Raw genomic sequence first — 13,620 nt, 5'->3', positions numbered from 1 at the left:
CTTTTCTATTATAGTGAATGATGTTTCCTTGACTACATAAAGGACCAGATCTCAGAGAGCTGAAACTTCTGTTAGTATATATGTTACATTGTTCAAATATAATGTTATAATTCATCTAAAGGTCATTTTCTTAGGTGAAATGTTTGTTTTCAAAAATATATCCAGAAAACCTCCACAAAATTCTGAAACGTTTTAGTGGACGCACTATCAAGAAGAAAGCCTAACAAATTGGGGGGGGGGGGAAGCTTACATTATAATTAAGGGATGAATAAATACCTTGATTAATTTCAAATTATTTTGTATATTACTAGGTTAAGTTCTATTGATGCAAAATATCAAATCTGGAAGCTTGGTGTAGTTTTCACTGATAATGTAAGTTAACAATATTTTTTTTAAATGGCATTTGTTTCATTATTCTTTCTTAAAGGAAACAAGCCTTGTAGTCATGCATTCTCTCTTACAAAATGCACAGCTTTAAAATGAAATTAATTCTGCAAGCATAAATACCCAAATGATAGATGTCATCCTTATAAATCCTGTGTAATGTTTTGAACATCTGTTTTAAAATGAATAATGGGAAAAAGAAGGGAAAGTGAAGAAAAGATACGAAATCTATTAAGTAAGAGGAGAAATGCAAATAAACTGTTAATATGATACCAGTTAAGGAAATGAGTTGGGGTTTGCATATTCTGTGACATTATATAATGATTTAGCTAAGATGCGCTTCTACATCATGTTTTCTTGCCTATAATACCCTGTGGTCTTAAAAAGCAGCCTTGTATACTTTTTTAAATTATCAAGTCAAACTTAGGAATAGCAGATAGCTTCTTTCCATTTAACTTGATGTATAAATAAAGACTGCAAAAACAAAATACACGAGAGGCAAAAGGATATGGCAAGAGGACATGTCCATAAGCATCCATGCTCCTCTCCATCTGGAAAGGCCTTGTTTGGCTTACGACTAGATCCTATTGTGAGAAAAGAGGATTAGCTCATGTAGACATTTCTATTTGCACAAAGCACTCTGTAACCATGTGCATATCTTAAGAAGAATGTAATGCACACTTATCTCTTCCACAATAGTCTTGTGTCTTTGGTTAATCATTTATGTAACAGTTGTCAAACCTACTATTAGTATTAATATAATCTAGAAGGATTCAATTTTTTTGATCATTAATGTATAAGCCCCTTTGTAGGCATTTTAATACTATAATACAAGTGTTTTATAAATGAAATGTAATGATAACAAATAGTATAATGCAATGAGAAAAATACCAGGTTCTCTGACATTTAACATTTTCTTTAGTCTTTCTTGTATTTAGCTTGGTATACAACCATGTCCATTCTTGGCCACTACAACAACTTCTTCTTCGCTGCTCATTTGCTCGATATAGCTATGGGTTTTAAGACTTTACGTACCATTCTATCATCTGTAACTCACAATGGCAAACAGGTTAGTTACTGACAATATAATTCATGTCTCATTGTACAATTGTTACTAAAATTGAAATATTATTTAATTGGCTGTGACTAAGAAGTGCTTTCAAAAGTGTTAAAGTGTGATGAAAAATTATACTACTATAATTTAAAAGTACATAACGATCAAATGAATGAGGAATATTAAAAAATCACCAGCTACTTATGAATCTATATCCCTAGGTTATATTGTTTTTAAAAGCAAATGGGGGGGGGAATCAAAATTCTGAATTTTTTTTTTCAAATTACAAAAAGGCAGCATATCAGTGAAAATCTTGAAGGCTAGCTTGTTCATAATACGTTTCAATGTGCAGAACATTACTTTTACACTAGGAAACATTCAGATATTACCAGTTTAAAGTAATAGTAATAGATTTTTCACAAAGCTCCATGTGCTATATATCTTAACTTTGGAAAAGAGGAATTGTTTTTTTCCATTAAAATAATAAAATTAGTAACAACAAAATATTTACCATATATAAATATAAAACAGACACACATTTTGATTGAGTATATAATTAGCTGAATTAAGGAGTTTTCTCTGCATTATATAAAAAATTCATGTATTTATAGGGTTTAGAAATATCTGCATTATAATTTCTTCTAATGTTTTCAGAGTTATCTTCTAGATGGATAATCATGTTCAATCATATATCTTGCTAAAATTAAGACAAAGCAGATGTACATAAAATTTATAGCTGTAAATCCCAACCGTGCTTGCCTATTGTAAACATTTTCTTACCTAGATATTGATGATTTTATAAATTTATAAGAATTGTATATTTTGCTATGAAACTTTTGAATGTTCAAATTATTGCAGTATTTATCACAGTTCAATCATCAGTTTAGCTGCCTAAAATTCTCATTAAATTCAAAAATAACTTCCACAACTGAAACTTTTTGTTGCTTCAATCATGTTTCTATGATTGTTTATCAAAAAGGAAACTTTCATATCAAATGAAATGTGGTTTGGCAGACTACTTTTAATTATTTAATCTGATAATCACAATCTGTTAAGAAATTGTATTTTTCTGTCTCCTTGAAGGAGTATAATACTATTAATTGTATAAACTTTTCCACCCATTTTTCCATATGGTACACTTTGTAGAAGGATCAGTGTTTAAATGTATTTCTACTGCAATTTGTTATCTCTCAATTGTTCTTAAGCACTGAAACAATTTCAATGCAGGTAGTCCTTGACTTAAAATAGTTCATTGAGTGACTATTTGAAGTTGCAACAACATTGAAGAAAGTGACTCATGACTGTTTTTCACACTTATGATCATTGAAGCATCCCCATGGTTACTTGCTCAAAAATTCAGACCCTTGGTAACTGACTCATATTTATGATGGTTGCAATATCCTAGTCATGTGAATTCTTTTTGCGATCTTCTGATAAGCAAAGTCAATGGGGAAGCCAAATATACAGTATTTTGTTTAGACATTAATGGCTGTGTGTTGCATTATTTTGAGGAGAAAGCACATTTACACTGTTATACCAGCTGTATACTCATTACTTTACATTGTAGCCAAGTGTTATTTCTTCAGTGTTGTCACATGAAAATACATGCTTAAATATTTACAAAATGTGAGGGGGTGTACTCACTTCTGTGATATACTATACTTAACAATCCTATTACTCATTTAATAGTTGCAGTGATTCACTGAACAACTGTGGCAAGAGAGGTCATAAAATTGGGCAAAGTTTACTTAACAACTGACTTGCTTAGCAACAAAAAATTGGGGCTCAATTGTGGTCATAAGTTGAAGGCTCACTATATTTCTTTTACAATTTGGTATGTAATGGCTATTTTTGATTATACCAACTCCACAGATCCAGAAAAGGTCTTTACCTTCAGTTCTTTTTGGCCTGGACTGAATTTTGAACATCCCAAGTTTGAGAGTGCTCATTTCTTCTTTTTCCTCAGTGGGCAGTTCACAAAATGAAAATATGCAAAATATTTCCAGACCATTTTGAAACATCAGTTTTAGAAAGGTTAATGTGAAGTTATCGAGTTAAGTGGTTCAGGCAAGATTTTAAAAAAGGAAGCACAAAGTTAAAGTAAGGAAAATGTGCACTTCTTTGGAATGTATCTGCTATATCATTTGTGGTCTATCCTTTTCTTTAGTTGTTATACTAAATTCTCCTTACTTTTTTAAAAAAACAACAACAGAACTTATATTAGTGAGTTTAAAAATCTGCACTGTATTTTATTTTGTATTGAATGTACTTGCCCCATCCCAAATGCCAAGTGTTGCCTCATTATAATGGGGGGAGGAGTCCTGGGAGGGGTGAAGGAAGAATGATAGATATGGCAAGTATACTGATTTCCAGTAGGGTCACCAAAAGTAGAAGGTCATCCCAGCTGCCATCTATATTAGAGAGCAGAAAGATGGTAGAAGTGATGAAATGCCTACTGAAATATGGCAAGCAACGGAAGATAAATCAGTCAAGTTTCCAAGTGACTAAGCCAACAAATTTGCAGAAATACATACTGGCCAGCTGATTGGAAGAGGTGTATCTATATTCCAATATGAAAAAATGAGAATAGTGTGTGCAAACTATCGTACACTACCCTTAATTTCACAGGCTAGCAAAATAATTCTTAGGATCATTCAATGCAGATTAAAGCCTTAGATGAAAAAGGATATGTCAGATATTCAGAGTGGCTTTAGAAAACAAGGAACACAATGCATGTTGAATAATTGAAAAAGCCAACAAATGCCAAGAAGAATTTAGTATGTGCTTCATCTACAGTAAAGCCTTCATATCAATCACATCAAGCTGTGGAATGTGCTCTGAGACATGAGAATCCCAGAATGCCTCATTGTTCCCATGGGAAATTTAGACACAGGCAGAAAACCATAGTACAGACACAAAAAGAGTGGTTTCAAGTTGGCAAAGAAGTGCAACAAAGTTGTATACTTTCCCCAAATTTTTCAACTTATGTGCTGAATATTTTATAAAGGAAGTTGGATTGGAAGAAGATGAGTGTGGTTTTAAAATTGGAGGAAGAAGCATTAATGACCTGCGCTATCTATGACAGTATCCTGACAGCTAAAAATACAAAAGTCAAAGAACATAGTGAAGACATGTGACTAAATTGAAGTATAGAGAATTTGAAATAATTGAGAACAGACAGAAAACCAGGCTTAGAATTGATAATGGAAATATCAAAATGGTGGATAGCTTTTGCCTTTTAGGACTAACCATCAACAGTAAATGAACTAGAAGTTAAGAACTATGCCATGGATTAGCACTCAGTAGAGCAGCCATGAAGTACTTGGAAAAGATACTCAAATGCCAAGAAAACAAACCGATGGAACATTGAATCGATCATTCAAGGAACAAATGACCAGGTTCAAAATTATCTTTTTCATACGCATTATGCAAAGACCAGCAATCTGGAAGGAAAGGAAAAGGCTCTAATTGTGAGAAAGGAAAGAGAAGAGGACGACCATCAGCAAAGGGGAGGGACACAGTTACAGAGGCAGTGAGTGCAGTATTGGAAGATAGAATATATCTTTCTATAATAAGAAAAGGTTAGGAATAGATCACCTTGGAGTAAATCTATGAGGTTGGTAGGAGTAAAATACAATTTCATGACAAATAATCAGTGAATCAATTTTGCCTGGCCCCTGCCCCTATAAGTTATTTTAACCTGTTGATTTTTGCCTGCAATAAAGCGTACTTATATATTAATTACAATTTATACCAGATGAAAGAAGCAATAATAAGGGAATGAGATGACAGTGCACTTATTATATTTAGTATATGCAGTTTAAAAGAGTTCCTACTCAAATGGTATCTACTGTCTCCTATGAAGCCAAGAAGATCTAGGTGAGGTTTTCCAGAATTAAATTGCAGATTTTTCATGCAGCATGGAGTAGTAGTGATGGGGTATATGCATTGCCCTGACATCTGCTTGGTGATTAATTCTGCTAAACAAGATCCTCCAAGAAAGATTTACAAGAGCCTTCTTAATCACCAAGAAGCTAGCATAGTTACCATGACGAAATCTTGTTAAGTATCCTTATCCTACTTTCTTGATTGAATAACCTGTTTAGTATATTGTGGGAATGCTGTAGGTATAATGTGCCTTGATTTCAGCAAAGCATTTGAAAAAGGACATTATGACTTTCTGATTAGGAAGATAGTTTTGTGTAGGCTGCATAGCATGGCAATTAACAGGATACGTAGCTGGCTTGAAGCTGATGCCGAAAGTTCATCAGACTACTACTCATCAGCCTAGAATGAGATATTGAGTGGAGTATTCAGTTCTGGATCTTCAATATTTAATGACTTGGAGATAATCCGAAGGAACAGGAAAAGCTGTTCACTCCAAGGAGTTCAAAAACCAGGAAGAGAGAAGAGTGAATAAAAAAGCAGTGTTTCTGAAGGATTACGTGTCAAGTTGTGGGTTTGCAAAGATCATCTTTTGAAGAGCTTCTGATGGCAAGGAGTGACAGACCTGAGAGCTGATGGATAGTGAGTGGGTGTCTCATTCCTTTTTGAATTTAATGTAAAGCTGCCTGCTTTTAGGAAGCAAGCCTCTCAGTAAGCCAACGTGTAAAGTGTTAAACAAAGATGTTTGAGGGGATAAACATGTTTTATAGAGTGAAGAGTTAATAACTGGGTTCATTAAAGAGCCCAAGAAAAGAACAAAAAACCTTCCTACTTAAAGTGATCTAAGAAGGGGATGGAAGGATAAATACAAACAGGCTGGTTGCCTTCCTTCCTTAAGACAAGTTAAACATGTATTTTCAGTAAATGCCAATTGGTTGAAGAAAAAGGTAAAGGACTCGGGCCATGAGTGGACATAATTCAGTTGATGAGAAAGCCAGCCAGCCAGAGGAGCAGGTGCAGTAGATGAGGGTACACAGAAATACACAGAAGAACTCAAGGTGCTTGGTGGATAAGAGATCTGAAGGAGCATGCTCATCAATTCTTCTGGTCCAATTAAGGATAACCCATTTCCCCCTCAAATATGTTCAGCTGCTATACTCAGTATTTCAATTACTCAAAGTAAGCAAAAAGTTAACATATAACAGCTCTTGGCAATGAATGAGTGTAAGGCAAGTGGATATTTCAACCAAAACCCTGGTTTTGGTGCTGACTTGGTAGGTGAATAAAATGCCATATCTAATCTAAATATATGATTGTGCAACCAACCATAACAATAGCAGGGCTGTCAGACTGCTGGCAGGATATGTCACACGCTAGCTATGCCCACCCTGTTTTAGCAAAGGGGGGGAAATATCACGTGATTTAGATTTAGATTTGTTTATTATTTATAGGCCGCCCTTTTCCCTGAGGGGACTCAGGGCGGCTTACAATTTGTGGGGAGGGGAATACAAGACAAGACATGAGACAATACATAAGTAAAAATAGAACACAACATTCATTCATCATTCGGGTGGGGACGGATTAGAATCTTTATCCCCAGGCCTGACAGGATAGCCAGGCCTTGAGGGCTGTGCGGAAGGTCTGGACGGTGGTGAGGGTGCGAATCTCCATGGGGAGATCGTTCCAAAGGGTCGGAGCTACTACTGAAAAGGCTCTCCTCCGCGTAGTTGCCAGTCGACACTGACTGGCTGATGGAACTCGGAGGAGCCTAATCTGTGTGATCTAATAGGTCGTAGGGAGGTAATTGGCAGGAGGCGGTCTCTCAAGTACTCAGATCCACTACCATGGAGGGCTTTATGGGTGATAAGTAGCACCTTGAAGCGCACCCGGAGATCAACAGGTAGCCAGCGCAGCTCGCGGAGGATAGGTGATGATGTGATGTCGCGAGTTTGACACCTCTGATAATAGTAATAATAATATCCAATGACATCCTGAATGCAAGGATATAAACTGGGTATATACCCAAGTCAAGAACTGCACTCACAGTGTTCATTGCTGGTTCTTCCTTACATTGTCCTGTGTGGGATTGTGTGCGATGCCAAAAGGGACCAGAATCAGTCCTGGGTCTTGTACTTAAAAGACTCATTGAATGATGATATGGAGCGAATTCTTATTAAATTTGAAGATGATGCAAAATTGGGCAGGTAAATCTAATATCACAATAGTTAGCAATAAATTTGGAATTCTGGATGGGGTGGAGAAATGGTCTGCAAGTAATAGAATGAAATTTAACACCGATAGCTGAAATGTTTCACTTAGTAAACAAAAATGAAATATACGTTACCTAACTTGGTAAAAATATTTTCAAAGAAGACCTTGGGGTAGTAGTTGATTGTAAACGGAATATGATAGCAGTGGGGTGCTGCTGCAAAAAGAAGGGGAATGCAAATACAGACAATATAACTGAATGATAGAAAAGAAATTTGAAAGAGAAGAAGTAATTTGGCAGGGGAACTATATAGCAAAATGGCTTTTTTCCTGAAAATGTTCAGTAGAACCATTTGCTTATATCGCTTTACTTTTAATCCTTATCTGCACTAAGCAGAGGATTGGAGTCTATGGTTTAAACCAGTGGTTCCCAACCTTTTTTTGGCCATGCCCGATGTAAGCATTTCTAAAATCCTGATGCCCCCCACCGTGACATACAATTCTTACTTTATTCGAAAAGGAAACTACTCACGCGGAGGAAGCCTAAAAGGCCATTAACTTGTTTTAAAAAAAGTTCATTGTCCCCCTGTGGGGTGTGGGGTGCACGTTGGGAACCACTGGTTTAAACAGTGATCCCAACCTTTTTGGGACCAGAGACCAGTTTTGTAAGACAATTTTTCCACGGATTAATACAATAATACAATAGCAGAGTTGGATGGGACCTTGGAGGTCTTCTAGTCCAACCCCCTGCCTAGGCAGGAAACCCTATACCATTTCAGACAAATGGCTATCCAACATCTTCTTAAAGACTTTCAGTGTTGGGGCATTCACAACTTCTGGAGGCAAACTGTTCCATTGATTAATTGTTCTAACTGTCAGGAAATTTGTCCTCAGTTCTAAGTTGCTTCTCTCCTTGATTAGTTTCCACCCATTGCTTCTTGTTCTACCCTCAGGTGCCTTGGAAAATAGCTTGACTCCCTCTTCTTTGTGGCAACCCCTGAGATATTGGAACACTGCTATCATGTCTCCTGTAGTCCTTCTTTCTATTAAACTAGACATACCCAGTTCCTGCAACCGTTCTTCATGTTTTAGTCTCCAGTCCCCTAATCATCTTTGTTGCTCTTCTCTGCACTCTTTTGAGAGTCTCCACATCTTTTCTACATCGTGGTGACCAAAACTGAATGCACTATTCCAAGGGTGGCCTTACCAAGGCATTATAAAGTGGTATTAACAATTCACGTGATCTTGATTCTATCCCTATTTATGCAGCCTAGAACTGTGTTGGTTTTTTTGGCAGCTGCTGCACATTGCTGGCTCATATTTAAATGGTTGTCCATTAGGACTCACTAGGATTAGGGGAGGATAGTTTCGATTTTGCTCCCTCACCCACTGCTCACCTCCAGCTTTGAGGCCCCATTCCTAACAGGTCCTGATCTGTGACCTGGACATTGGGGATCCTGGTCTAAATGGTCCCTTTCAACTCTGAATGTAGGATGCAGAGAGAATGTTGAACAAATGTGAGTGACAAATTACTGGTGGGATAATTAACAGGACTAAAAATAGAAATAAAATTTAATAAATATAAAGTTCCATATGAAATCAAATCCCCTGGCATAGAATGAGGGCTATCTGGCTTAATAATAGCATTTATTCTAATGTCATTTAAACCCTCCCTCCCCTTATGTATTGGGTTCATAAGGGGAATTCAAAGCAACTGGAACAGGGTGAAAAAGATGATCGGATGCATGTATTATAGAGAGAATCTGAAAGAGTTAGAGAGGTGTAACCTTTGGAAGAGAATGCCTATTGTGCAGAAAATGGAACTAGTAACTTCAAGTAACAGGAAGACAAATTCAGATTGAAATAATCACCCAGAAAGAGGATAGGCTCTCCTTCATTGTATGTATTCAGCCATCTTCTGTGGATGCTTTAATTTGGATTTTGCACAGAGCAAAGAATTAAATTGACTAAATTCCCTCCTCCCCTCCAATTTTATGATTTTGTTAGAGAGAAGAAAGCTTTCATTTGACAGCTCTTGTTAGAAGTGCAGAAGTGCTTTGATCCTTTAATGAAATTAGCCTATCATTCCATTTTGTGGTTAAAATAGGCAAAGCCTGTAAATGGAATAACGCTGTAGCAGAGGTCAGTGCTGAATTATCTGCTTTTCCAGTAAATAACTAGAGTTATACTTCTAGAATATCCAATATGCGGAAATTCCTACATGTGAAATCACTACTCAGTTAACCCAAGAGAGTACATATAAGTTGATCAAAACAATGACACAATCCTCAAACACAGGGGATCAGACAGATAGAATATATCACTTGGGACCCCTCATAAATAAATGTGTTTTTGTACTAATCCATTGTATATCATTTTGCATTATTCACAAATCGACTTTGATTCAGGTAAGAATCTACCTAGTCTTGTTTGTTCAAAAAAATCTATTTGCTCTTTCTACTTTGAAAGCATTTCTTCATAATGTGACCACTGAGGCAAAGGCCAAGGTAGTACCCTAAAACTGTGTGCTCCTTCTTAAAACCTCACAAATCCAATTGACAAAGCGTATAAATGTGTTCAGTCAAGCATGGCTACAGCTTCTCTCTCTATTGTACAGCATTTGAAGATTGAAGAGGAAGGCCAATTGTTCCATGCATTGCTATGTGGATAGATTATTAAATCTGGTGAACCAATGCTCTACGTAACAGCCATTCTTTTCCACAGGAGAGCTACGAAGATACTTCTTTGCTATATAGATAAGATTTCTGGATTGGCACAGTAGTCCCCAACATTGTAAAACAGCAGAACTGTCTGTTCTGCTTAATATAAGTACTAAAATATGTTATGTGTGCTAAATGAATTACAAATACATTTCAGAATCGAATACTTGCAAACTCATTTATTTAGATTAGTTGTACAAAGCATTCAAAAGAGTTGTTGCATAATCATAAGGCAACAGCTTGGAGCAACATCTGAAGCAGCTGTAGAACCATTCTAGACACAGTTGCTTGAATGATTCAGACAGGTGCTTTGCTCATGCTCCTGGGCATTATAAATCAAGCTTTTCAAGGGCTTTGCAAATGAATGTTTCAATGCTAGCTGCGATTTAGCAGGACTAATCTGAAATTAACAAACAATCAACTCAAGGGATTTCCCCTCCACTTATTTAATGAAGAATATTTTGCAATGTTTTACATGTCCTTCATATGTGTTGCTAGGTTTCTGGAAGTATCTACTCCTTAGGGGCACTAAATATTGAAGTTTATGGACAGCTTGTGATCTTTTGAATGAACTGTTTAGTTGGCTCTGGTTTGCCCCTTTCAGGCAGATATTTATGAAACCTAAATATGATTGTTGCATAGAGAAACACAATGGAGTAATGGTCCACTATATATGAACGCTTGAAAGTCAATTAAGAAGCAATTAGAAAAGCTTAAAAGTCCATAGATTGGTTTAAGCAGCTAATGCACCAGTGTAAACTCAAATCTTGATTTAATTAATATATTTTTAATGACATAATGTTCAAAATGCTGCAGCATCACAGTGGAAATAAGTATCTTTTATATTGTGGGCAAGATTTAACTTCTTAATTGTTGTTTCTTCTCTACATATCATTCACCATTTATTTTGTATTGCTATATTATAGCTCATGTTAACTGTTGGACTCTTGGCTGTGGTGGTATATCTTTACACGGTTGTTGCATTTAATTTCTTCCGGAAATTTTATAACAAGAGTGAGGATGAGGATGAGCCAGACATGAAATGTGACGATATGATGACTGTAAGTACTATGTGAATGTGAAGAGTAGTGCCATTAGCAAGAGAACAACAGGCAGCCCTCAATAAAAACTATAGATTGGAATTATATTACAACATTAATTAATTAATCAGAATCTAATATATATGTTAACAGAAGACAGCTACAGTAGAAGGCTACACTATACAAGTAACAGTTATAATTATCTAAACTTAATGCTTTCTTTGAAAACCTGTTTATTCTTGATTTTTGCTAAGGCCCTTAGCATGCACTGTGACTCCTGGGGACACCCTTTGGGATATTAGCTCTCCTAGGTAAACAAACAGTAAATACAACTAGATGGGGTAGTTCTACTTTATTGTACAGCTATATTAACAGAATCTTGCAAGTCTGAAAACACAGATCTCCCGCAGCCTCTTTTGACAGTCTGATGCATCATCCCTCTGGGTCACTTCCATGTACCATTAGAGTAGGTTCTTTCCTTCGAACAGCCCAATGGCAAGGTTCATTCCAGACTTGCGTGCATGAGTGGGTTATTTTTGACTATGTATCTAAAGTACTTAGGTTAGACTTGGTCAAAGCAGTTTGAAGAGTGCTTTCATCCATATCTGTAAACCTCTCTCTCTGGGTCTAAGAGTTAAATATTATATACCTTTAACCTCAGATTACTTTTGAGTGGTGTGTAATTCACCAACATTTTAAATTTTTAGGTTTCATTTTATTATTTCTTCAATAAATTTTTAGTTACCTTACAAAATATTTTTCAATGATGAATATAAGGTGTAGACGTAGCTATGCGAATGGGATAGGGTGGGAAGTTACCCATAGGATGAGAAAAGCAGAGTATGGTGAGGTTGTAGAAGACTGGGAACTACACATATATCTTTGTCACAGAAAGGTTTGTGTGGGCATGCCTGCACAGGAGGGTCCCCCCTGACTCAGCTGGTAAGTGATAATATCCTCAAGACCAGAAATATATAAGAAAACCAAAATTGCCTTCATCTATTTTTCCAGAAGTAAATAAGAATGAAATTAAGAATAAGTATAAATACAATATATGTTTTCAATTAAAAGGCTATTAAAACATCACACGGCAAAAGGTAGCAAGCAAGCAATTTGGATTTACTATAGGAAATAGACAAAACAATGTTCTCTGTTGCAGTATTTCAAAATTTTAGCTAAACCACTTGAATTTTTCATATGCAAGCTGCATTGAAATAAATACATGCAGTTGTATGTTAATGATACTGAATTTTAATCTTAGCATTTCTGTAACATTTTAAATGTTGTGAGATCTATCCTAACTTCTAATATATGATATAAAAGTATTGACCTTTTTAAAATGTTTTTTAATTCAAGGTGGTTTGATTATTTTCCATAAACTGTAGTAAATTCTGCATTTCAGTGTTACCTGTTCCATATGTATGTCGGTGTACGAGCAGGTGGCGGTATTGGAGATGAAATTGAAGACCCTGCAGGAGACCCTTATGAAATATATCGAATTGTTTTTGATATCACATTTTTCTTCTTTGTCATTGTTATCCTACTGGCCATCATTCAAGGTTTGTTATTGTTAAGATTCCTGGGGTTTACTAATGCTTCTACTGCAAACCAGTGCTGGGTTCCTACTGGTTCAGACAAACTGGTAGTGGTTTGGAATGTCAGCGACCCAGGTCTGTCACGCCCCTGAACTGGTTCTCCAGGCGGTGCCATAAGCACTGCCATCTTATTTTTTGCTTCTGTGCATGCGCAGAATAATTTTTATTGCACTGTGCATGTGATGCACCCTCGAGCGAGCCAGCAGTAGTGCCTTCTGGAACCCACCCCTGCTGCAATCCATATATATTTATCAAAAAATTCATACACATTTCTTATCACAGCATCTCCTGGCAACAATTTTCAGACTTTTAACTATACACTGTGGAAAGTACTTCCTTTTATAAGACTTTAATCTTTCTGCATTTATGCTGAACTGGTAAACTCAAGCTCTAACATAGGGAAAGGGAATTAATAATTTTCCTTGCAAACATTGCCATGCCAAAAATAGATTTACATACCTCTACAGGACTGCCATTGTTTAATTTGCTTTCTAGGCTATCATCCCCTCTGGAGGGGGGGGGGAGAATTGCTTAAGTTCCTGCTAATAGTTTTGTTCTATACAGTATTCAATGAGTGGTTACACTTCATTTTGAGTAAGGGCGTTATTAGAGTAATGTAAGAAAGATCTATCTTCAAACTTCAATTATAGTTTTAGTATTTCATCTTTTTTTCAAACTGATCAATACAATATTTGTTTAAGAGAGATTCATTTTCAGAAATACATCATGCTGCT

General features: G+C 36.1%; 1 protein-coding gene across 1 annotated transcript in view; it reads left to right on the top strand.

Annotated features, from left to right (window-relative positions):
* Positions 1-13,620, top strand: part of RYR3 (ryanodine receptor 3) — a 249,476-nt gene that overhangs the window by 228,845 nt on the left and 7,011 nt on the right. Inside the window, exons 97-100 of the mRNA XM_032213643.1 lie at positions 312-372; positions 1,307-1,453; positions 11,178-11,312; positions 12,694-12,850. Of these exons, the coding sequence (XP_032069534.1) occupies positions 312-372; positions 1,307-1,453; positions 11,178-11,312; positions 12,694-12,850 (500 nt within the window). The remainder of the gene's footprint in view (positions 1-311; positions 373-1,306; positions 1,454-11,177; positions 11,313-12,693; positions 12,851-13,620) is intronic.

Source organism: Thamnophis elegans, chromosome 1 (genome assembly GCF_009769535.1).
Source record: "Thamnophis elegans isolate rThaEle1 chromosome 1, rThaEle1.pri, whole genome shotgun sequence".
Lineage (NCBI taxonomy): Eukaryota > Metazoa > Chordata > Lepidosauria > Squamata > Colubridae > Thamnophis > Thamnophis elegans.
Note: the sequence above shows the minus strand (reverse complement) of the source record. Positions and strands in the feature narration are given on the sequence as shown.